The sequence below is a fragment of the Crotalus tigris genome, unplaced genomic scaffold, assembly GCF_016545835.1.
Source record: "Crotalus tigris isolate CLP2741 ecotype Arizona unplaced genomic scaffold, ASM1654583v1 scf7180000017791.1120302, whole genome shotgun sequence".
NCBI lineage: Eukaryota > Metazoa > Chordata > Lepidosauria > Squamata > Viperidae > Crotalus > Crotalus tigris.
The window spans coordinates 247,010-272,614 of NW_024096638.1; the positions used below are offsets into that span (position 1 = coordinate 247,010).

The 25,605-nt window shown below is 48.3% G+C and overlaps 1 protein-coding gene across 1 annotated transcript; it reads left to right on the plus strand.

Annotated features, from left to right (window-relative positions):
* The first annotated feature begins 1,302 nt into the window (after window positions 1-1,302).
* Window positions 1,303-13,655, plus strand: LOC120307537 (waprin-Phi1-like). Its single transcript, XM_039342393.1, has 4 exons — window positions 1,303-1,516; window positions 1,796-1,945; window positions 12,227-12,379; window positions 13,493-13,655. The coding sequence occupies exons 1-3, from the start codon at window positions 1,414-1,416 to the stop codon at window positions 12,376-12,378; spliced, it is 405 nt and encodes a 134-aa protein (XP_039198327.1). The 5' UTR covers window positions 1,303-1,413; the 3' UTR covers window position 12,379; window positions 13,493-13,655.
* Window positions 13,656-25,605: the final 11,950 nt, after the last annotated feature.

The following is a 25,605-nucleotide window of genomic DNA, read 5'->3' on the forward strand; positions in this document are numbered from 1 at the left end:
CTGGTCACCACTAATTTTTGCCGGATCTGTGAACGTCAGCAGCCACTACACAATTGTGCCAAGACAATTGTCTACCTGGCTGTTCCCACCACCTGGATGTCCAAGATCACAGACTGTGGCTAAGAGAAGAACTTCCTTCCGAGCACCCATCTCAGATTTTCTGCAGACCAAGAGTCAGCCTGTCTTTCAGGGTTTCCTTTCATCCTGGTCACCTTCACCAACTCACTTGTAGGTGAGAAGGAAGAACAGGACTCACCCAGCTGGTTCTTCAACTCTTCAAGTGATCTCTTTTCAGCATCTGGGGTATATGCCAAAGGATCCAGATGTCACAGAAAGCAAAAACCTCCCCAGCCTTGATTTCTGGATGCAAAACGAGAAGATGGCTAAATCATGACGAAACCTGATGATGTCTGTGGTTGGGTCCAGCTCAAAGCTCCTTTCCTGCACGGAGACCTTCCCTTGCTGTGCTCCTCATTGTATCTCCAGGGGCTTCTGGAAAGCACACCAGCAAAAGGGAATCCAGCATCCCATCTCGTTCTGGTGTCTCAACCGTAAGAAGATCATCATGGTCCTTCCAAGCCATCTTGAAAAACCTTCTAAGTGTTGGTCTCCTTGCTGAACCAGAAAGGACCAAGATTAGATGGAGTGAAGATCTTCTCCGCTCTTCGCTGGCCCAACCTGTTCCTCAATGAAGGTCTTCCTGAGCCTGCAAAATGAGACCTCCATACATACGTCCTCCTGCCTTTCAGGTGCACCCCAGTACAATGAGAGACCTCGTGGACACGTTCTCCATTGTGTGGACCCCAAGAGCAATCTTTCATCCTCCTGGCCCGTTTTTCCTGCTATCTCACCGGCCTCTCGGAGGTGCCTCACCCAAGAGCTCATTACAGGAAACTGCCAGCATCCACTGCCAGCAGCCATCCATCAGAAGTCACGGGGAACTCCTTAGAGCTGTGAGGTGGCCACAGCGCCTCACCAAAGCTCTGCCCAGTTTCATCGCATCACAGGCCAGGGCCATCCCAGGCATTGACCAGCCTCCTGCTTCTCCTTTGGAAAGCCCCGGCCGGAGTGAGCATGGCACATGCCAGAAGGTTGAAGGGTTCACAAAGGCTGAGGAGCCCCAGTAGGTGGAGTGGTCTCTCCTGGCACGTCCGAATCGCCTCGTCAGCTGGTCAGTTCCAGTCTGCTTACTGAGCTGGCAGCTTCCTGGTTTGCATGGGGGGGGGAGACCAGCCGTGACATCTGATTCCTTGCGATTGTGCAAGAGCTGAGAATCGCTTGCTCACCCAGGTGCCCGTCTTCTCCTTCCCCTCCCCTCTGCCCTCCCTTCCCCTCTGCCAGCCACACCTGGGAGAGCTTAAAGCTTGGCCTGAGGCAGGCCGGATCCCACAGCTTCCTTCAGGCACAACCACCATGACGCCCAGGAGAGGCAGCTGCCCCCTCCTCCTCTTCTCCCTGGTGGGCCTCCTCGTGACCTGTGCTCAGGAGCCTGACACGGCTAGACAGAACACCACAGGTGGGTGGAAGGGCTGGCCCTGTCCAGCCTCCCCAGGAGAAGGGAGAAGGAGGCCTCCAGCCCCCCAGAGCAGGCCGGGCACAGCCCTGCCTCCTTCAGGGCTGGGAGGGGTGGACGGGAGGGGTTCCATGGGGCACCTGGGTAAACAGAGGGCCCTCCCCCACTCCAGCCCCTCTTCTGGGGGCATCTGGGTGGCAGCAGTGGGGGGGATCCCCCCCCCAGCCCTGCAAGTGGCCAAGCGGCACCCATGGCTCAACCTCTTTGCTGGGTCTTTTCTAGCGGCTGCAGAGAAAGCTGGCATCTGTCCCCAGGCAGAGTTGGAGACGCCCAATGGGAACTGCACGGAGGAGTGCCAGTCGGATGCCAGTTGCAAGGGGAACCAGAAGTGCTGCCCGACAGGATGTGGGACTTCCTGCCAGATCCCAGACGGTATTCCCAAAGGGTTCTTGCCGGTTCCAGCTGCTGATCAACTCGGGTTACTAAATCAGCCCTCTCCTAGCTTTGCGCAAAACGCTGAATCACAGGCTGGCAATCGACCTGAATGTGTGCGATGCGTTAAGACATACACGTGCTCACCTGGCAGCACAGAAAAGCGCCACAGACGTGACCGCAGGGAGGTGATCTGGGGAGGAAGGGGAGCCTTGCGCCGATCTGGAGGAGGACATCCTGGTGGCTGCGCCCTCTCCACCATGCCAACTTAGAAAGCGCCCTGGGCAGCCCCCGTGGAGATGCTGTGGCTCATGGATCCACTTCTCCTCCTCCCATATTTCTCTCCTTAACGGCATCTCCAAGATGCTGGGTTTGCTGATTGCTATCCTGAGGCCAGGAGCTCTTGATCTCTTGAATCGGTCGGTCTCCAAGGCCTTCTAGGCAGGGCCTGCTCCCAAAGGCCTTCTCCAAAAATTGGCCAGCTAGAAGGTCCATGGGGGGAGCTGTCTTCTTGGGATCTTCTTCTGAGCAGCTGGTTCTGAGTGGCTTCGTTGGGAGTTTCAACAAAAAGAGGAGCAAAAGGGACCACCTGGATCCCTTAGAGAGCTTCTCCCCTGAAGCAGAGCTTTGTGACTTGAGGGCCAGGAGGGGTCAAGAGGACCCCTTCAAGGGATGCCTTGATGGGCATTTGTACTTAATGTCGGGGTGGGGACATTCTCTGAGGCTGGGCTCATTGTGGGTGGCAGAACTGGCATTCGATAAAAGGGGGGGGAGGAAACATCTCAGCTACAATATTGGTAAGTTCTGAGGTTTTCAAAAACTAACCTGACTTTAGTTGTTGTTATGAAGAGTCCTAGGTGCTCTCTGAGCTTACTGGTTTTTTTTCAGATATTTCATTGCTCAATTAGGTAACACCATCAGTGTTAGAAGGGATAGAGGTTTGTGGAGAGGAGGAGGAGGGGGGGAGGAGGGGGGGGAGGAGGAGGAGGAGGAGGAGGAGGAGGAGGAGGAGGAGGAGGAAGGACTGTAGGGTCCTTGGTGCACTCTGGCTGGCTTGTTTCCTTGCAGACGTTTCATGACCCAACTAGGGAACATCATCAGTGCTAGAAGGGATAGAGGGTTGTGGAAAGGTAGTAGGGGGAGGAGGAGGAGGAGGAAGAGAGGAGGAGGAGGAGGAAGAGGAGGAGGAGGACAATAACTGTGGGGTCCTTGGTGCTCTCTGAACTTGGTTGCCTTGTTGCAGACTTTTCATGAGCCCACTAGGGAACATCGCTAGTGGTAGAATGGAGTGAGGTTTGTAGGAAGGAGGAGGAGGAGGAGGAGGAGGAGGAGGAGGAGGAGGAGGAGGAAGGACTGTGGGGGTCTCTGATGCTCTCTGGGCTGGCTTGTTTCCTTGCAGACGTTTCATGACCCAACTAGGGAACATCATAGTGCTAGTAAGGAGTGCGGTTTTACTGCCAGTTTATATCCTGGCCTCTTGCCCTGTGGGTGTCATTGGGGCTGATCTTAGAGATTCTTTGCTTGGGCTGTTGGCAGTTTCTTGATCGGGGTCTTGCTTACTTCAATGCTGTTCTGATTAGTTGTTTTCTTGCAGACCCAAACTAGGGAACATCATCAGTGCTTTATTAGTTAGTTGTTATTATTTAGTTATTTAGTTGCAGATCGTCCTCAATGTATGATGGGAATTGGGACTGGATTTTCCGTCACTAAGTGATGCATCGTAAAGCGAGGGGGCCAGAAGTTGCACTTCTCTGCACTTTTTCCAAACTCTCAGTGTCTTTCCAGGTGTGGCCTTACTAAGGTTTTATAAAGCGGTACTAATAACTTCACGTGATCTTGATTCTACGCCTCTGTTTATACAACCCAAGATTGTGTTAGCCTTTTTGTCTGCTGCTGCACACGGCTGGCTCGTGTTTAATTAATCGCCCACTGGGACTCCAAGGTCCCTCTCCCGGTGGCTGTTTTTAAGCCAGGTTTTGCCTGATTTGTATTTCTGTTTTTGGTTTTCCTGTCTAGATGTAAAATCGGGCTTTTCTCTGCGTTAAATTTCATTTTGTTGCATAGGGCCCATTGTTCAAGTCTGTGTCTGTGTGCATGTGTGCACGTGTGTGTCAGTGTGTCCGTGTGAAGCTGTACCTGCAATGAACGTAAAGCTTAAAAAGCAGACAGAACTCTGATTGTGTTGCTGCACATGTCTCCTTGAGTTTTTTTGGACCGTGCTCAGCAGGTCTCCTGATAGATCCCTATCTGGGATCCTTTGATTGGGGATCCTGTGCTGAGCACAAGGTTGCTCTCCATGGCCTGAAACCAACAGACTTCCCTGCTTTGATTGTCATTCAGGGTATTTTTTGAGATTTGAACTAAATAATAGTCGTAACCTACTTTCCCAGCACCCAAAGGCCCATCTTTGCCCTACACTTTGCTTCTTCTCCCCACAGCTTCCCTCTCTGGTCTGTAAGTGACAGTTTCCCCCCCCCTGTTCTTTTCCCACAACCCCCTTCCCCAGCTTGGAGCTGCTTCTCCCCAGGCCTAACTTGGCATTGTAGATGGGGTGGCCCAGAAGCTCTGTCTTGCTTCTGTTGGAAGAAAAATCTTCATCAGGGTTCAGTCCAAGCCGGGGATAAACAACATGGTGACTGCTTTAGAAAGAAGGTTGCAGTTTATTGAAGAGGAGAGCCAGACAGAAAGATGGCTCTGGCAGCAAAGAGAGAAAAAGAAGGGCTGAGCACATGTAGGGAGTGGGTTTTTATACCCTCTGGAGCCTTTTGTTTGGTTGCTTCCTGTGGCATGAACTTTGACCTGAGTCTGAGTGTGCCCCTTTGGTATCTGTGTGTTAATCCTATTATGTTCTGTCTTAGAGTTTGGGTGGGGTATATAGAGTTTAGGTGTCTTTGTCTTCTTGATCTTCTAGCTGGGGCCTCCATCTGCATTTCTACAGAGCTGGTTTCTGCTTGGGGGAGGGAGACCTGGGGCTATTAGGAAAAACTGGGCGTGCTTTTCTGTCTCTTTAAGATCCTTTGAGGAAATATATTTTTCTGCCCTTTTAATATTTCCTTCTCTGGGGGGGGCTGACTTCCCACCCCCACCCCCAAATTGGTGGCTCTTCTGGATATTGGGCGAACTCTTCTCTGCAGAATTGTGCGTCTCTCCCTGGGACACTGTGTGCTTTCTCTGGCACAGGGAGAGGACTTCTGCTGGCTGGAAACCCTTTCCCAGCTGAGTCAGAGCTGAACTCCAGGCCTGTGTGTTTCCTGGGTGGGTATCTCCAGTCTGACTCTGGTTTCACCTGCATTCCTACCCTGGGAAGAACAAGGAGGGGAGAAAAAAGCATGCCTAGAGGGGGGGAGGAGGTTCAGAAGAGCTTGACAGGATGGTGGTGGTGCCAGGACTGGGGTGGGGAGTGTGGTGTGTAAACCGGCAGAAGCTGCTCTCCTGTTCCAGGTGCAGCCGGAAGCACTTGGGAAGTTAGTCAGGAAGAAAAAAACACTTTGTTGCTCTTGCATGGAGGAAGCCACTGCCAAAAGCAGGAAGCAGTGCTGAATCACCAGCCGCAAGTATGCAGAAAAAGACAGGAAGATATTCCACCTTCTGCCTTAGCTGGGAAGGGAGCTACAAAGCCATCTATCTGCCTGCCTAGAAGGTGACAAATGGGGGAGGGGGGTTAAAGCAGGAGGGATGCACACCCACCCCTCAATTTCCAAAGCATAGGCAGAGTCTTGGGCAGCGTGGTGGCAGCCGAACATTCCCTCCCCAGAGGATTAGCCCCCCTGAATCACTTCGCTGGTTTTCTGCACACCAATTGAAGATGTCAATCCATCTCCAAAAGAGAAGGAAGGCGCAGCAAAGGTCCATGGAAGCTTCTGGAAAGAGCACAGCCTCAGAGGGGTGTTCTTGACCCACTGCATGCCAAGTGGACGCTGCAGCCAGGACACCCAGAGAGAGGGGCCTAGAAGCGACCAGACGCTCCATTTGCAGACCCCCTCTTGACTCTCTGAGTGGGACTTTGAGAAGCCACTGAGGTTACTAAGGGCAGCCTGGCAAGAAACACAAACGCAAGCAGACTGCCTGATCCCGTGTCAAGTGCGAAGAATCAGGACCCCAGACTAAGTTTCAGTGACGCTGATTTATTGCTTATGTGTATCTGCGAATCTAGTCATCAAATGGGCAGCACTAAATTGGCGCTAGATGTGAATCAATGGAAATCAAGAAGAGTTCGACTTGGACCATTTGCAGAAACGTAAGGAGTCTAGGCTGGTTCCTCTCTTGACTCCACCCCTAGTTCAGTCTGTCCTTTTCCTACATCCCAAGAGTAACTAACCAAATCCAGCCACCGAGATGGGGAACGATCACTTGAAGATGTCTCCGCTTGTAGGGCTGCTTGGGGCAAGTCAACACCCCTGCCCCAGTCCTGTAGCTTCTTCTGTGTAGACAGTGGTGTTCCTGAGCATACTAGGATGTGCTACTTCGCAGTCCTTACATCGTGCCAGAGCAGTTCTGCCTTTTGATGCCAGGCCTCATTCGTATTTCTGCAAGCGAAGGACAGACTCTTGAAATCTTCCCCGATGGAAATTGTGGGAAGGTGCAGATGCCTCTGTGCGCTTCTAGAGTGAGACTGAGATATTGCCAGCACCTCTCTGGTGAATTCTTTGGGGAGATGGCTTGAGGAGGAGATTCCAGGAGATGCATGCTGTTTCTTCTTTGCAGAAAAACAATTGTTGTTAGTTGCAAAGTCATGTTTGATCCATCGTGACCCCATGGACAACGTTCCTCCAGGCCTTCCCGTCCTCTACCATCTTCTGCAGTCCATTGAAGGTCACGCCTCCTGCTTCAGTGACTCCATCCAGCCACCTCATTCTCTGTCGTCTCTTTCTTCTCTTGCCCTCAATCTTTCCCAGCATCAGGTTCTTCTCCAGTGAGTCCTTCCTTCCCATTAGGTGGCCAAAGTATTTGAGTTTCAACTTCAGGATCTGGCCTTTTAAAGAGCAGTCGGGGTTTATCTCTTCTAGGACTGACCGGTTTGAACGCCTTGCAGTCCAAGGGACTCGCAGGCGTCTTCTCCAGCACCAGAGTTCAAAGGCCTCCATTCTTTGGCGCTCAGCCTTTCTTATGGTCCAACTTTCACAGCCATACATTGCAACTGGGAAAACCATGGCCTGGACTACACGCACTTTTGTTGGCAGGGTGATGTCTCTGCTTTTGAGTATGCTGTCTAGATTTGCCATAGCTTTCCTCTCCAGGAGCAAGCGTCTTTTAATACTGATGAGCAAATAGCAACTCTGTCTTGCTTGAATTCAGCCCATTTCTTTCCATCCAGACCCCTACAGGCTTCAAACCCTGATTCCAGATGTTGCCAGTACTGCCTAGGGCAGGGATAAGCAACCTTGGCTCTTTTATGACTCGTGGACTTCAACTCCCAGAATTCCTGAGCCAGCATAGCATAGCTGGCTCAGGAATTCTGGGAGTTGAAGTCCACGACTCATAAAAGAGCCAAGGTTGCCTACCCCTGGCCTAGGGTGTGATGGTCCGTTGGGTGTCTTCAGCATATGTGGACGATATGGCCCTCTGAAGCAAAGACTGATCCCTTCCAAGGTTTTCATGTTGTGTTAAAATGAATGGGGGAGAGAACCAAAATCCTGGGGCCCCTTCTGAGGCAGAGCCCATTGGGCCAATCTGTTCTTACCCACAACCGTCAAGTGGAGACATCCACAGAAGAGGGAGGGGAACCACCCCCAATCCGTCAAGAAGGACACCATGAGCAACAGTGCAAAGGCTACCAGGAGGCCTTATAGATCAGGATAGACCTGCTCCTCCCACCATCAACCAGTGGGACCACTGTGGTTTCTCTCCTGTATCAAGGCCAAACCCCGACCAAAAGGGGTCCAAATGATCTGTGATCCAGTACGGCTGAATCAGGGAGAGATGGTGGCACCAAGGCAAGGAGGTCTTTTGTATAAGTAAGTTTGCTAAAATGTTGGTGAACCTTTTGGGCTGCTAACATCGGATGTTCTTGCTTTGATACTCAGTCTATCCAAAAAATTGGATAATGCCTAACTTGGTATGCACGTGCGCGAGCACTCACACATACACACTCTGTCACTGACACACACACAGACACAAGGGAAACAATTTTTTACATATAAGTAGCCCTCGACTTACAATTGTTGTTTAGTGACTATTCAAAGTTACTACAGCACTGAAAAAATTACTTATGACTGTTTTTCACATTTATGACTGTTGTAGCACCCCCCTGGTCACATGATTAAAAACTGGCAACTGACTCCTATTTATGATGGACTCAGCTTCCCAGGGTCACATGATCCCCTTTTGCGACCTTCTGTCAAGCAAAGTCAACGGGGGGGGGAGCCAGATTCGTTTAATGACTATGCCACTAACTTAACAAATGCAGCAATTCCCTTAACAACAGTGGCAAGCAAGCTTGTAAAATGGGGCAAAATTCACTCAACACGTCTCAGTTAGCAACAGAAATTTTGGGCTCAGTTGTGGTCGTAAGTCAAGGACTACTGTATTCATTCACTTTTAAAAACACAGCCCAGTTGTGTATGTGAGCCTCAGGATCTGCTGTGTGCCAGGCGCTGTTATTTCTGTGAAAGATCCTTGCAGCCCATACAAGCCAACTCCAGCTAGCAAGGGGTCTTCCCTCTTGCAGAGGCTTCGGAAACAGCTTTTCTATCACAACTGCAACGTGTTAGAACTGCGTAAGAGGCTAGAGATGGTCACGTATAGCATGCAGATCAAAGGTGAGCAGCTCCAGAGGCTACAGAGAGCACGGCACTCTCTCTCCCACAACTTCTGATGAGCCGGAGGCCACACAAGGAGGAGCACACTGGATTCTCCATCGGCCTCCACAGCCTCCGAAAATCATGTGAGAACAGGGTGTGCTTTCAAGAACAGTTGTTGGGTGTCATGAATGCCAGCACGTCACCCAAAACATTGTGGCGTGTCACCTGGGACACACATGCCACAGTTCGCTTTCTCTAGTCTGGTGATCAGCCGTGTCCCTTCCGGAGAGGGGACAACTCGCCATGGACATTTCACCACGGACAACCCAGTGGGGCAATTTCACCATGGCCATCTCAATATGGCTAACTCATCATAGGGCAGTGTTTCCCAAACTTGACAATTTTAAGGCATGTGGACTTCAACTCCCAGAATTCCACAGCCAGCGTTGCTGGCTGTGGAATTCTGGGAGTTGAAGTCCTCATGCCTTAAAATTGTCAAGTTTGGGAAACACTGTCATAGGGGATAACTCAACATGATAAATATTCCAAAAATGGAAATTATGTAGAAGAAACAGTGGCGAAGAACATTTATTGCATTGAGTTATCCCACGTGGATCGCCCCGCAGTGAGTTGTCTACAGTGAATTGGCTGCAGAAAGATGGTTGTGCTGGGTTGGCTGTGGCAACATGGCCGTGACAAGTTGGTCGTGGCAAAATGACCACACTGAGCCAGCCATGACAAAATGGCCAGAGTGAGTTGACTGCAGCGAGTTGTCCTAGACCGGGGTTAGGCAACCTTGGCTCTTTTATGACTGGTGGACTTCAACTCCCAAAATTCCTGAGCCAGCCATGCTGAGGGAAAAGGGAGAGGTTTCCAAGTTGAGCCATGCTGGCTCAGGAATTCTGGGAGTTGAAGTCCACGAGTCATGAGGGGGGCCATGGTTCCCCCATGCTGGCTGAGGAATTCTGGGAGTTGAAGTCCACAAGTCGTGAGGGGGCCATAGTTCCCCCATGCTGGCTCAGGAATTCTGGGAGTTGAAGTCCACGAGTCATGAGGGAGCCATAGTTCCCCCCTGCTGGCTCAGGAATTCTGGGAGTTGAAGTCCACGGGTCATGAGGGGGCCATAGTTCCCCCATGCTGGCTCAGGAATTCTGTCATAAAAGAACCAAGGTTGCTTATCTCGAGGGATGGGATTTACTTTTTGGGCGGCATGCCTATTTAATATTTAACAAAAAGATGGATTGGGTTTTTAAATCTCATATTTTAAGAATTTCTTTACTTAGGACTTGGAGAAAATATTATAAAAGTGATTTTAAAGTACCATTATGGGCTATACCTTGGCATGCGATAGAAGGAATAAAAAGAGGTGCTAAAATGGACATGGTGTCTTATAGACATTTACTTAGGTGGGATGGACAAAACTGGCAGTTAAAATCACGTGAAGAGTTAGCACAAGAAAATATTATTTACTCTTGGTTCCAATATAGGCAATTAGCAGATAGATGGAAGGTGGATTGCAAGATGGGCCTTCTTAGAGAAGATGAAAATTTTATTAAGCAAGTGAAGGATCAAAGACAAGCCCACATTAAGAGAATTTATGGGGTTCTAGTTGAATTGGATTCAGAAACGGAACTAATTAAAGATTGTATGATCAGATGGGCGCAGAATTTTGGTGAGCCAGTTCCATTGGACACCTGGGAAACTATTTGGGTGAGAAATGTCAAATTTACACAAGCACAGAATTTAAGGGAGAATTTCTATAAAATGTTTTATAGATGGTACCTTGATCCACAAAAAATGTCTTTTATGTACCCTGACCTACAACCCAAATGTTGGAGATGTGGGTGTACGGATGCTACTTATTATCATATTTGGTGGTCGTGTAGAGAGATAAAAGCATTTTGGATTAAGATATGGTGGAATATCCAGAGAATTTTTAAAAGGAGGGTAAAATTTACTCCGCAATTATTTCTGTTGGGTATAGTTATTGATTGTGATACAAAGGAGGTTATATTGATGTTAAATTTGATTACAGCCGCGAGGCTGTTAGTTGGACAATATTGGAAGAAGGAATCTTTGCCTACATTGCAGGAATGGTTTCTTAAAGTGTCTTATTTGGCGGAAATGGCAAAGATTTCGGCTTTCTTAAAGCAACAAACGCAAGAGAAATTTCTTGCTGTTTGGGATAAATGGATAAAATTTATACAGTTTAAAATGGATATTAAAAAATATTATATAGCTTTTTCTTAATTTTTATTTTTATATATATACATATATATTTTAAAATATAATTTTTTTGATTGTTTTTTAATTAAGCCTATATTCTGCTCTGGGAAGCTCGGGGGGGAGAAGGGGGGGTGTTTGGGGGAGGTTGGGGAAGGGAGGGTTTGTTGTGTAATGTTTAGTTTTTTTCTTTGTATATGTTTTTTGTCTTTGTATTGTTTTGTTTTTTTCCTTTTCTTTTGTAAAACTTATAAAACTTTTAATAATAATAAAAAAAAAAGAACCAAGGTTGCCTACTTCTGGCCTAGGCCTAGGCCGCTTTATGACTCGTGGACTTCAACTCCCAGAATTCCTGAGCCAGTATGGCACAGCATGGAAACCTTTCCCTTCCCCCTCAACATGGCTGGCTCGGGAATTCTGGGAGCTGAAGTCTACCAGTCATAAAAGAGCCAAGGTGGCCTGCCCCTATCCTAGACCCTCCTGAGCTGGCCAGATCTGGTGATGCTTCTCCATCCCTTAACTTCAGCTGGTCTTGTTTATCCCGATATGAGGTGCCTCCTGAAACTTATTTGGGGTTTTGCAACAAGCAGCTGTCTGCAGGGCAGTCCAAGGATGCCGGCACCTGCTTGTGCTGAGGGTTCAATGTTGGTTGCCAGCGCCTGTCCAGCTGGACCTCAGTAGATTTGAAAGCCCTACAAAGCTGAGGGCTCCCCCCAATCTGGTTGTCATTCAGAGTTGCAGATGAGACTTGGAGTTTCTGCTACAGAGACCGAAGCAGGCCGGGCTGCCTTGAAGAGTTCAGGTGGCCTTCTTGCTAGAACCGTAAGAAACACCAAGTTGTAGCCAGCCTCACTTATGAACAAATTGTTGTTTTTTTGTGTGTGTGCTGTTTAAGGCACGGTACACCCAGTGCCCAGACTGGGCCAGTCTGCCTGACTTCTCAGCCTCTGGAACACACAACAAAACATGAATGAGCTGGGGTCAGACCCCAAATATGCTTTCAAAATGTGGGCGGGGACACCGCCTTACAAATCCCTCTTGATCATTCTGCTCCTGCAGCTCCTGCCTCCTTTGTGCAGGGCCTTCAGATCAAGATGCTCCTGGTTCTTCCTGGCTGGGACTGTGCAGGACCCTCCAGGGGTTCTCTTGAAACAATGGATGCAGCCTCTCCCTGCTCCCTGCCAGTGCCCACAAGCAGCAAAGCTCCCCCCCCCCCAGTAGATCCTACCAAGGACTTTTGAAGGCTTCTTCTGCTTTCTGTGATGTGCTGTCCCGGGAAGGGCTTCTCAGCTCACACTTTGCTCTTCTCTCCTTGCAGGGAAACCCGGGTCCTGCCCAAATGTAGACATGCCCATCCCACCTCTGGGTGTCTGCAGAGACATGTGTAAAACGGATTCGAGCTGTGCAGATAAAATGAAGTGCTGCAAAAATGGATGTGGGTTTATGACTTGCTCAAACCCCGTGCTCTGAGGTGAGCGTCTTTTGTTCATGGGACACGCATGGAAAGAAATGTCTTGAAGAGCAGAGGGAGCCCCCTCTGGGATTCTGTGCCCTGGCCCAGCAGAAGCGCCTCTCCCCAGACAAGGTGCTTGGAGGGACACCAGCCCAGAGCAGGCTGCAGGATGGGGTACGGAGAGAGGCAAGGGGAAAGAGGGCCAGGAAAGGAGAGAGATGGGGATTGTTCCCTGCTGGACTTGGGAAGCAGGGAGAGGACCAGCTGGCTCAAAGCAGAAAGGGAGCAAGGCACAAAAACAAATAAAAAATAGAATATTTGTAGCTGTGGATTAAAATTAAGGGTCCTTGGGGCCCTCTGAGCTTGGTGGTTTTCAATACCTAACTAGGTAACATAATCAACATAAACATAGGAGAGTGGGGTTTGTACTGATGCCCCCTAGTTTGGGCCATGAAACGTCTGCAAGAAAACAACCAAGAGAGCACCAAGGACCCTACACTACTACTACTACTACTCTTTCTCCTCCTCCTCCTCTCCATAAATCCCACTTCCTTCTAGCACTGATGATGCTATCTAGTTGAGTCATGAAACGTCTTCAAGAAAACCACCCAGCTTAGAGAGGACCAAGGACCCCACAGTCCTCCTCCTCCTCCTCCTCCTCCTCCTCCTCCTCCTCCTCCTCCTCCTCCTCCTCCTCTTCTTCTTCTTCTTCTTCTTCTTCTTCTTCTTCTTCTTCTTCTTCTTCTTCTTCTTCTTCTTCTTCCTCCTCCTCCTCCTCCTCCTCCTCCTCCCTGTAAACGCTCTCTCTTCTAGCACTGACAATGTTACCTAGTTGGGTCATGAAACATCTGCAAGAAAACCACCCAGCTCAGAGAACACCAAGGACCCTACAGTCCTCCTCCTCCTCCTCCTCCTCCTCCTCCTCCTCCTCCTCTTCCTCTCTTCAAACCCTATTACATCCTGATGATGACATACCCATATATATTTAGCCTCCAGTCCCCTAATACTCTTGGTTGCTCTTCTCTGTGCTTCTTTTAAAGTCTCCACATCTTTTTTATATGGTGGCAATCAACCTGGATGCCATATTCCAAGTGTGGTCTTACATGGCCTAATTTCTTCTTTGCTCCACAGATACAGCTCAGACTGGGGAACCCGATGCATCCGCAGGACGGGACTCTGAATAAATGACCGTGAGACTCTTGACCTCCTTCCCACCCAGGCTTAGCCAACCCTCTATGCTGGAGGACCTCCATCCCTTGTTCCTTTTTCAGTAAACCTCTCGTTTCACACAGCAGCCTCTGAATCGTCTGGTTTTGTGCTGACTGCTTGGCTACCCTTTCTCTTTGGCAGCAGGACCCCTTTCTCCACCTAGCTCTGGCCAGGGAGGGAGGGACAAGAATGGGGACCCTCCCCTGGTGTCAGGCACGAGCGGCCAGAGCCACTCATGATAGTTGATAGTCAGCAACTCTATTGACGTCTGCCTAAGTTACAAGAATCTCCCCAGACTGCCTGCTTTCCATTGGAAACAACCGGATAAGGTTTCATGGAACTCGGGGAGAGTCAGGTGATGCCTTTTGTGGCTGCACAAGGACTCCAAGCTAGAGCCCCACTTGACTCCTCCTTCCAGCCTGGCTGGAAGTTTCTCAACACCTGGCCAGCCCTTCCACCCTCAACTTCTCTTGTGGAATGGAAGGTTGTGTTCCAAAACGTCTCAAATTTAAGAGGAAAAAGTCAAGCCAGCTCTTTGATGGACCCTTCCGGTTGATTCAGAGAGCCTCCAGCTGTGGTGGAAGTGAGGACGGCAGGGGATAAGGAAGTGCAAGCAGAGGTTATGGATGCCCTGACATGCCCTGATAGCAAGATTGCCTCTAAATCTCTCCGTCCTTATGTGGGGGGAGGGTTCTTCTTATGGGGAGGTGGATGATGGGGAGGGCCAGAGAGGAGCACACTGACCCTCAGGGGAAAGCATAGCCAGGACCAAGAGCCAGGAAAGGGTCTTTCGCCCCTCAGTGCCCTTCAAGGTCAAGGGGATAAATGTGCCAGATGGTACTTCTAGAGCAGTGGTTCTCAACCTTTTTAATGCTGCGACCCCCGACCAATCATAAGTCAAGGACTACCCAACCGGTCGTAAGTTGAGGACTTTCCCTGCCCAGGAGTGCCATGAATGCATGGTGCCGCCCCCTGCGCCGGCCGAGGCGTAGCTGGCAAGCGGCAGAGATGGCGCAGGCCGACCACCGGCTGGGCCACCAGCTGGCCCAGCCCAAGGGAGGTAAGGCCCCCGCCAGGCCCCACGCGCGCCAGCAACCCTCCCTGCGCCCGCCGGCCTCCCGCCTCCCACCCCGGCCCTCTTTTACTTACATTTTTAGTAGTTGCTCAGCAGGGAGGGGTGGAAACTTCCAGACAGCTCGCCTTCGCTGCAGACAGCTTGCAGCACCATTTGCAGACTGGGACTTTTGGCGGGCTCAGCAGGGCAGAGACAGCCTGGACAATTCCTATTGGCTTTTGAAAGCCAATAGAATTAGACTCTATTCAAGAGAGTCTATTCTATTGGCTTTCAAAAGCCAATAGAATAAAAGGGAGTAGCACAGCTAAGGAAAAGGGGGGAAAAATGGCGGACTGCGTTGTTTGGCGACCCCCGTGAAATGGTCGTTCAACCCCAAATGGGGTCCCGACCCACAGGTGGAGAACCGCTGTTCTAGAGGGACCGCTCTAATATCAGATGAAGGTCTTTTCCCCAGCATCTCCTAGTCTAGCCATCATGGAGGTGATGTACACTTGGTGCTTGTCACTGCCCTGTTATGGCCTCCAAAGCCCAGTATGGCCGAGGGCCTGAAGCTCTGAGAGATTGCCTGCCTTCCACCATTTCTGCCCACCCAGGATATTCCCACAGAATGGCTGTTCTCCGGGTCCCCTCTATCAAATATGGCCACCTCAGAGGATGTGGGATGCCTGACTCCTTAGAACAGCATCCCTCCCCCCCCCCAGAGATAAGGACCATGGACCTTGAAAACCTGGCTCTCCGTGTTTATGAAGCACACAATTTATATTGCAAAGACATTGCAAAACTGGATCACATGACTGCAGGATGCTGCAAATGGCCGTAAATGCAGGCCAGTTGCCGAGTAGCCGAAATGCAGTCATGTGACCAGAGAGCACCTGTTGTAACTTCGGAACTGGGTTCAGAATAACAGAATAACACATTTGGAAGGGATCTTGGAGGTCTTCTAGTCCAACCCCCTGCTCAGGCAGGAGACCTTATACCATTTCAGACAAATGGCTGTCCACTCCCTTCTTAAAAGCCTTCAGGGACTGTCCAGTCCCTTCTTAAAAGCCTTCAACTTCTGGTGGCAAGCAGTTCCAGTGGTTAATTGTTCTCCCTGTCAGGAAATTCCTCCTTAGTTCCAGGTTGCTTCTCTCCTTGATGAGTTTCCATCCATTGCTTCTTGTCCTGCCTTCAGGGACTTTGGAGAATAGCTTGACTCCCTCTTCTTTGGGTCAGCCCTTCAAATACTGGAACACTGCTATCATGTCATCCCTCATCTTCTCTTCATTAAACTAGACACACCCAATTCCTGCAATCATCCTTCATATGTTTTAGCCTCCAGCTGTTCATAACTACAAACAGTTATTAAATGACTGGTCATACATCAAAAATTACCTGTACACGTGTTTATGATTGCTTCCATGACCTGGTTTTGTGTAATGGATTTTGCTATTAGATTATTTTAGCCTGGGCTGCCTGTTTCATTTAAGGTTTTTAGCTATTTTTATCTTTTCTCTGGGGATGCAATGGCTCAGCAGTTAAAGGACGCTGTGCTTGTCAGCTATCAACTGGGGTTTGAGACCCGAGCACTGTGAAAAGGGGTGGGCTCCCGTTCCTTACCCATTTAGCAGTTCAAAAACATGCAAATCCATGTAGATAAATAGGTACAATTTGGGTGGGAAGGTAACAGCATTCCATGCACCTTTGGCATATTGACATGCTGGCTACGTGACCATGGAAGTGTCTTCAGACAACCCTGGCTCTCTTGGCTAAGAAATGGAGATGAGCACCATTCCCCCCCCCCCAGTCAAACATGATTGGACAAATGCAGGGATAGGCCACCTTGGCTCTTTTATGACTCATGGACTTCAACTCCCAGAATTCCTGAGCCAGATAGAATAGAATAGAATAGAATAGAATAGAATAGAATAGAATAGAATAGAATAGAATAGAATAGAATAGAATAGAATGGGAATAGGAATAGGAATAGGAATAGAATATGGGAATAGGAATAGGAATAGAATATAGGGAATAGGAATAGGAATAGAATATAGGGAATAGGAATAGAATAGAATAGAATAGAATAGAATAGAATAGAATAGAATAGAATAGAATAGAATAGAATAGAATAGAATAGAGAACAGAATAGAATAGAATAGAATAGAATAGAATAGAATAGAATAGAATAGAATAGAATAGAATAGAATAGAATAGAATAGAATAGAATAGAATAGAATAGAATAGAATAGAATAGAATAGAATAGAATAGAAAATATGGAATGGGATAGAATAGAATAGAATAGAATAGAATAGAATAGAATAGAATAGAATAGAATAGAATAGAATAGAATAGAATAGAATAGAAAATATGGAATGGGATAGAATAGAATAGAATAGAATAGAATAGAATAGGAATAGAATAGAATAGAATAGAATAGAATAGAATAGAATAGAATAGAATAGAATAGAATAGAATAGAATAGAATAGAATAGAATAGAATAGGAATAGGAATAGGAATAGAATATGGGAATAGGAATAGGAATAGGAATAGAATATGGGAATAGGAATAGGAATAGAATATGGGAATAGAATAGAATAGAATAGAATAGAATAGAATAGAATAGAATAGAATAGAATAGAATAGAATAGAATAGAATAGAAAATATGGAATGGGATAGAATAGAATAGAATAGAATAGAATAGAATAGAATAGAATAGAATAGAATAGAATAGAATAGAATCTGGAAGGGACCTTGGAGGTCTTCTAGTCCAGCCCCCCCGCTCAAGCAGGAGAACCTATACCACCTCAGACAGGTGAATGTCCAGCCTCTTATAAACCTCCAGTGATGGAGCACCCACGATTTCTGAAGGGAAGCTGTTCCACTAATTAATTGTCCTCCCTGTTAGAAACTTTCTCCTCAGTTCCAGGTTGCCTCTCAGTCCCCCTCCCCTTGGAATGGCAGCGTTCTGACAGGGACCTGACATCCACCCAAAAATGGGTGGAGGACACTAGAAGAGGCTACATTTCCTGTGGGCATCTGCCAAAATTTTCTTTTCTAAGACCACAAACTGCTCTGCATGTTCTCTTCTCATGCACCACCAGGAGGCAGCACTGGACCGGTGTTGTCTTTCCTTGAGCCTCATCAGACACAGGCAGCAAATGTTATTCCATAGGATTTAAATCCGCTGCTGGGAACTGCCTGTGTGGGCACGCACACGTTTTTAAAAAATATAATTTTAATAAAATTATCAAAGTATAAAATGGAAAGGCAGAGATGGCTTTGCTCTAGAGAGTAGATGCAAAGACTGGCTTGGTGGCTCCACTCCAGTAGGGCTGACCTGGTGGGAGCTGGTGTGCAAATGGCCGTGAAGTGGAATTTTTTTCCCCAGCTGAGAGTGTGCAAGAAACCCCAAAGGAGGAAGGCGTCCATTGTGGTTGTGTGAAGGAGAGAAAGGGGGGGTGGACGGGTGTTGGGAGACGCAGGGACAAAAGAAGGATGGGTGGGAATCTGCTTTGGGGAGACCTCCGGTCGCTCTGTTCTGGGAGGGGGCATTGCAGCCCTTAACTGGACTCTGGAAAAGGGTTGACGTTTTCCCGATGCCCACACGAATCACCCCGCATTGAAGAAATGAAGTTATTGGTGACTTATGAACAGATGGCATGCAAATATCTTGTGTGGAAAATACAAGGCAAATATCCATATGTGTGAGAAGCTCTCGTATATCTAATCTTTTTTCCTGTCATTCTGTCTTCTTTTGCTGTTTTTTGCCTGCTTCTCTTTTATTTCTGTTCTGCTTAATTTAAATGAAGGCAAAAAGCTTTCCCTGATTGGCCTCATGGCCTCCAGCCAGACCATCCGTGTGTGGAGCCATCATCGCAGGACAGCAGAGTCTCTGTGTCCACTCCAGATTTACTCTGGAGTAAGCCCTTCGTGGGGACTCAGTTACTGACCCTCAGGCAGGGATTTCTCGCAACAAGAGAGGCTCTTCCCCTGCGGATTCTCTCTGGAGAGCCACATTGGGGAACAGCTCCTCTTCCTCTGACATGGGGGGGGACTCGGGTCAAGGTGGGGAGGAAAAACCCCCAAAGGGGCAGAAGGAGACACCAGAGACCGAGAGGGCAGCTGGAACCAAAGCTTTATTGCAGAGAAGAAGGGATGAATCCAGGGTGGATTTTAGGGGAGGGTCTCCAGGGTGGTCCAGGACAGAAGAAGGCTCTTTGATTCAAGTTGGAACACTGGGCACAATTCGGAAAGGCTGAAGCTTCAACACACAGAGGCCCAGTCTCCGCTCAGAAGGTCCTGTGAAAACAGAGTCAGGTATGTGGTTTTAGTCCACAACTGTCTTCTGCGTGGCCCAAGGACTGATTGGACCTCTAGACCAGCCCCGGACCTTCTCTGTCCACAAGGGGGAATTGCAAAGATGGATTCTTGGAGCATGGGCAAGGCTGTAATCAAATGAGGATCATCACCAACTGGGGTAGGGACCCTCTCCGAGAGTCAGAAATTAGAGTTTCAAGTTGGCTCAACGAATCAACCATGGATCTTCCTATCTCTCCCTGACAGTGTCTGCCCATCCCGCCAAAGAGGGCCTGATGGGCACAATCCAGGTCCCTTCCTTTAAACAGGTCCACTTTGCAGGTCCTCAGAAGCATGCCTTTCCTATGGTAGACCCTCCCCTTTGGAATACGACCCCCCAAATTCCCACAGGCCTCCACACGCTTTTAAGCTTCCAGAGAACCCTTAACACCTGGCTGTTCCCCGAAGAATTGGGAGGGGGGAGCTCAGAGCAAAATGAAAAGGTGGGGGTGACATCAGGGAAATGGGATGGTGGCACCAGGTTTTTCTGGGATATCTGTCTGTCTGTCTATCATCTATCTATCTATCTATCTATCTATCTATCTATCTATCTATCTATCTATATCTAGCTATCTAGCTATCTATCCATCCATCTCTATCTCTATCATCTCTATCTCTATCTATCTATCTAGCAATCTATCTATCTATCTATCCATCCATCCATCCATCCATCCATCCATCTCTATCTCTATCTCTATCTCTATCTCTATCTCTAATCTATCTATCTGTCTATCTATCTATCTATCTATCTATCTATCTATCACCTATCTATCTATCTCCCTATCTATATCTATATCTATCTATTTCTATTTATATCTCTATCTATCTCACATACAAAGAACGGCTGCGGGACTTGGGTTTGGCTAGTCTAAAGAAAAGAAGAAATAGGGGAGACATGATAGCAGTGTTCCAGTATCTGAGGGGCTGCCACAAAGAAGAGGGGGTCAAATTATTCTCCAAAGCACCAGAGGGAAGGATGAGAAACAACGGTTGGAAACTGATCAAGGAGAGAAGCAACCTGGAATTAAGGAGAAACTTCCTGACAGTGAGGACAATTAATCAGTGGAACAGCTTGCCACCAGAAATCATGGGCGCTCCATCACTGGAGGTTTTTAAGAAGAGGCTGGACAGTCACTTGTCTGAGATGGTATAGGTTCTCCTGCTCAAGAAGGGGGCTGGACTAGAAGACCTCCAAGCTCTATTCTATTCTATTCTATTCTATTCTATTCTATTCTATTCTATTCTATTCTATTCTATTCTATATCATCTATCTATCTATCTATCTATCTATCTATCTATCTATCTATCTATCTATCTATCTATATTTCTCCCCCCCCCCCAGTCTTCCCAAGCCAGAATCAGACCATCTCTTGAGGCTCAGCTAAGAGAGAGCTTCGCCCTCCCTCCACCCTCTCCATCCGTCCTTCGGAGGTGGGACTGGCCTCCACTGCCTGGTCTCTCTAATGGCTGGAGAAGACCTGGTTGTTCTCCTTTCGTGGCTGTCCTATTTGGGGCTTGGTTCCCCAAGGACAGATCCAAGAAGGGTGGAAGTCTCAAGGATTCCAGAGAGATCCACCTGGATCCAGTCCATGCTGGGATCTATGAACCTCTGCAGAGTGGCCTAAGGCTCAGCGCTCTTACCTTAGACAGGATCCTTGCACCGAATGCTGCAACCATAACTGCAACACTTCTGATCACCAGCACACTCCCAGTCACTTCCACACTTCACGTCACAAGTAGTCATCATGCCTTTAGGTGCCGTGGGACACACGCCAGGCTTCCTAGAAACTAAACAGAAGACCCCAATGGTTTGTGGTTTTGCATTGTTTAGTGCTAGCTTCTTACGCTGAAGCAAACATATAAGGAACGGCTGCTGGAACTGGGTATGTCTAGTTTAACGAAGAGAAGGACAAGGGGGGACATGATAGCAGCCTTCCAGTATCTCAGGGGCTGCCCCAAAGAAGAGGGAATTAAGCTATTTTCCAAAGCACCTGAAGGCAGGACAAGAAGCAACGGGTGGAAACTAATCAAGGAGAGAAGCAACCTAGAACTAAGGAGAAACTTCCTGACAGTGAGAACAATTAATCAGTGGAACAGCTTGCCTCCAGAAGCAGTAAATGCTCCAACACTGGAAGTTTTTAAGAAGAGACTGGACAGCCATGTGTCCGAAATGGTGTAGGGTTTCCTGCCTGAGCAAGGGATTGGACTAGATGACCTCCAAGGTCCCTTCCAACTTTACTACTATTACTATTACAATCAAACAAACGAGTATTAAAGGATCAGTACGTAAATGTTCCTCCTTTAGTGTTGCATAATGATTCTTTTAGCCAGGCTGAACAATCCATCATTCTTGAATCCTTGGTAAATTCCAAGAATTAGAGCCAAGATAGAGCCCAGAGGACAGAGACCTCTTAAACAGGCAGGGATGGATCCAGAGTTATATTAACCATCCTCTTCAAGTTGGCTCCCAACGCAACAGTAGTAAAATAATATTGTATAAATAAAAGAACAATCTAAACAACCAATGCCTTCTCCTCTCTCCAGAAGGACAGGGACTCTAACCAATCCTTACTGGACATTTTCTGAGGTTCCAGTGTATGTAAATATACCTTAACCCAGTGAGGGTGAACCTTTTAGAGACCGAGTGCCCCAAAATCTGGCCCCACCCCCACTCCACCCCCTGCCCTGACCCCACCCCACCTGCTTGCAGGGCCACTCACCGCCTACAGGACCCGCTGCAGATTGCCCAGGCAGCCCAGCAGCGCCATGGCGGCCACGCCCTCTGCCCGCACCCCGCAGCATCAACTGTGCATGATGGGGTGTGAGGGCAGAGTCTTGTATACACTGCCTGGCTGCCATGTCCTTGGCTGTGCTGCTCCACGCTCGGGGGTGCCTCTCCTCCAGGGGGGCTGCTGGTGAGGAGGGGGTCTTAGGGGGAGGCAAGGCTGGGGCAACAGCACGTGTGCCCACAGAGAGAGCTCCGAGTGCTGCCCCAAACCGCATCCACCCTCTAACCAACTTGCCTCTTTCCCTCTTCTTTCTCTTTCTCCCTCACCCCCTCTCCTCCTTCTCCTCAACCTTCCTACTTGCTTCTCGCCTTCTTCTATCTTCTCACTCCAGATAGGGTCCAGGGGAAATGCCCGAGCAATTCCTCTCTCCAAATTGAAACATCAATATTATATACAATAAAACTATTCCTACTTATCTGAACTACTAAAATTCCAACCCATCCTTCCCCACCCCTCCCACATACCCCTCCCCCCTGACTTCCCAGAGCTAAGTACAGGAGTATACAAATATACTAAACATAATCTGATTAAGTTTCCTAATTATACAAAAAGCAAAATCATACTAACCCTTAACTCTCTTCAAACTTTAACATCATAAGTTTAAACAAATTCATTACTCATAAAATAAATTAAACTTTGTAGTTCCATACTTCTTCTGAACATATTCTATCCATCTTCTCCATACATTGAAATATCTCTCTTGTGAATAGTCAGCAGGTCACTTTTGATGCAACCCAGGACAGATGGGTTGACATGCAATGGATTGGGATGGAAAAGCTGGAAAAGGAGCCGAGACTAGCCGGGAGACCCCCAATTCATGTGGCTATCATCTATGGCAGTGTTTCCCAAACTTGACCATTTTAAGGCATGTGGACTTCAACTCCCAGAATTCCACAGCCAGCATTGCTGGCTGTGGAATTCTGGGCGTTGAAGTCCACATGCCCTAAAATGGTAAAGTTTGGGAAACACTGATCTATAGGACACCTCTGTGCATTTCCTGGCCAATTTCTCAGCAGCGCAAGTGAGGATGAGCATAGGCGCTTGTGATGCTTGACCAATAAAGTCTAGATGACCAGAGACCCTCCGGGTTCTGCACTTTCTCCCGCACATACCGTTCTTCCATCAGAACCCAAAGCTCAATTCTATAACAAGGTATCTGGGCAGAAACACCACCGTTTGGGGAGGGGAGGGAGAAACTGGGTACACTGGTGGGGTTTCCTTCACTGCTTCCCACAGAAGGATGAGGGTCAAGAGGAGAGGAACATGAAAAGTGAACAACGGCCTGCACAAATGATACCAGCGGGGAGGGGTCTGCAGTGAGGATCTCCTGGGAACAGCTGGGATGTTCTTCCCCAGAACTGGAAAAGTGGGTCCAGAGCACTTGAGAGTAAGTGTGGGGAGCAGAAGTAGGTGGATCTGGTCCCAGGGGGAAACCCCAATAATGAGCACCATCTAATCCGGAGGGATTGACTGAAGGTGAGACCCTGAGCACAAAGGGCTGTGCTTGGTAAACACTAGTCATATTCAAAGCACTAATGGCTCAAAGGCTAATTTCAGCAAACTAAGAGAAGACGGGTCCTCGGGGCTCTCTGAGCTGGGTGGTTTTCTTGCAGACGTTTCATCATCCAACTAGGGAACATCATCAGAGCTAGAAGGGAATGGAGTTTGTAGGAAGGAGGAGGAGGAGGAGGAGGAGGAGGAGGAGGAGGAGGACGGTGGGGTCCTTGGTGCTCTCTTAACTTGGTGGTTTTCTTGCAGATGTTTCATGATTCAACTAGGGAACATCATCAGAGCTAGAAGGGAGTGGAGTTTGTAGGGAGGAGGAGGAGGAGGAGGAGGAGGAAGAGGAGGAGGAGGAAGAGAAGGAGGAGGAGGACGAGGAGGAGTGCTTGGTCCTCTCTGAGCTGGGTGGTTTTCTTGCAGACATTTCATAACCCAGATTAGGTAACATCATCAGTGCTAGGAGGAGGAGGAGGAGAAGGAAGGAAGGAAGAAAGGAAGGAAGGAGAAAGAAGAAAGAAAGAAAGAAAGAAAGAAAGAAAGAAAGAAAGAAAGAAAGAAAGAAAGAAAGAAAGAAAGAAAGAAAGAAAGAAAGAAAGAAAGAAAGAAAGAAAGACTGTGCGGTCCTTGGGGCTCTCTGAGCTGGGTGGTTTTCTTGCAGGTGTTTCATGACCCATCTAGGGAACATCATCAGTGCTAGAAGGGAGGGGGGACACTGATGAGTTTACCTAGTTTGGGGAATGAAATGCCTGCAAGAAAACTGTCAATCTCAGTGTCCACCAAGGACCCCACACTCTCCTCTTCTTCCTCCCTTCTCCTCCTTCTCCACTCTGCAGCCCCCCTCCCTTCTAGCACTGATGAAATTACACGGTTGCATCACGAAAAGTCTGCAAGAAAACTGTGAAGCTCAGAGCGCACCAAGGACCCCTCATTTCAATCTTGAGCTCCAAATAGTCTCCTTTATTAGAAGATTAATTGCGTTTCTCAGATGGCCAGACGTCCATTGGGGTCCCTTCCACCTTCGTCCGTCTCTGACCTATTCCAAGAGAAGAGGGGAGGAGGACCAGGTGGGTCTGAAGACCACACAAAGGTTCAGAGATGTAAGAATTTGGGGATTCCCCCCCCCCCTTACCTTTTCGTCCCATTGACAGGGGCGACTCAGCCAGGAGGATGAGGAGACCCAGAAGGAGGAGACCGTGCGTAGCCTTCATGGTGCCAGGAACAGCAGACTGGACGGGGCTGATGGACCTTTAAGTCCTGCCTTGAGGAAGTGAGATGTGAAAAGGGCCCTTGTGGGAACAAGAGAAACAGGAATCACCTTCTCAACAAAACAGACAGGTGACCTTTCCCTGCTCAGGTAAGCCAGGCAGCTGGGGATGATAACTTCCCCCTTTATCCATGAAAGCTCCCTTGTGCTTACAATCGGCCTTTGTGCGGGAGCAGAGCCAGGAGAGCCCTGGGGCTGTTACTCCTCCCGGGATCCTAAATTACAATCGGTGTTTGCATGTTGGGATTACAAAGGACCCCCTGATTGAAAGCACTAAGAGTGAGAACCTGAGAAGGTCACAGCCAGGATGCAGGAGGCCCCACCTCTTTGTGCGTTGTATGTATTAAGTAAAAATCTTGCAACATCAGTCTTGTGGGCTAGGTAGGGATCCCCACACAAACAGAGGCATATTTCAGAGGGGACAAATCGTAGCTCTCAAGCAGAGCTCAAAGTCTTCCAGTGTCTCAGGGGCTGCCCCAAAGAAGAGGGAGTCAAGCTATTCTCCAAAGCACCTGAGTGCAGGACAAGAAGCTACAGATGGAAACTCATCCAGGAGAGAAGCAACCTGGAATTAAGGAGAAACTTCCTGACAGTGAGAACAATTAATCAGTAGAAGGGCTTCCCTCCAGAGGTTGTAGGTCCTCCATCACTGGAGGTCTTCAAGAAGAGACTGGACAGTCATTTGTCTCAAATGGTATAGTCACGGTGTTTCTTGCCTGAGAAGGAGGCTGGACTAGAAGACCTCCAAGGCCCCTTTCTAAGTCTGTCATTCTGTTAAATCCTCAGAGTTCTTTGTTCCTGCAGACTTGCCTGCACTCAAAGTTAACTTCCCTTCTTCAACTGGTAGTTGCCACATGCAGATTCCTCTTTCAAAGCAGTGTGTGTGTGTGTGTGTGTGTGTGTGTTGTGATTTTGGTAATGATTGCAACGTTGAACATTTCATGCATTTGGGTTCAACTGAATATTTGTGTCCAAGGTCATTTTTCTCCATCAATCCTGACTTTCTTCCAATTCCGAAGAACAAACTGGAAAATTTGAGGGAACCCCAAATATTATAAAAAGGGAC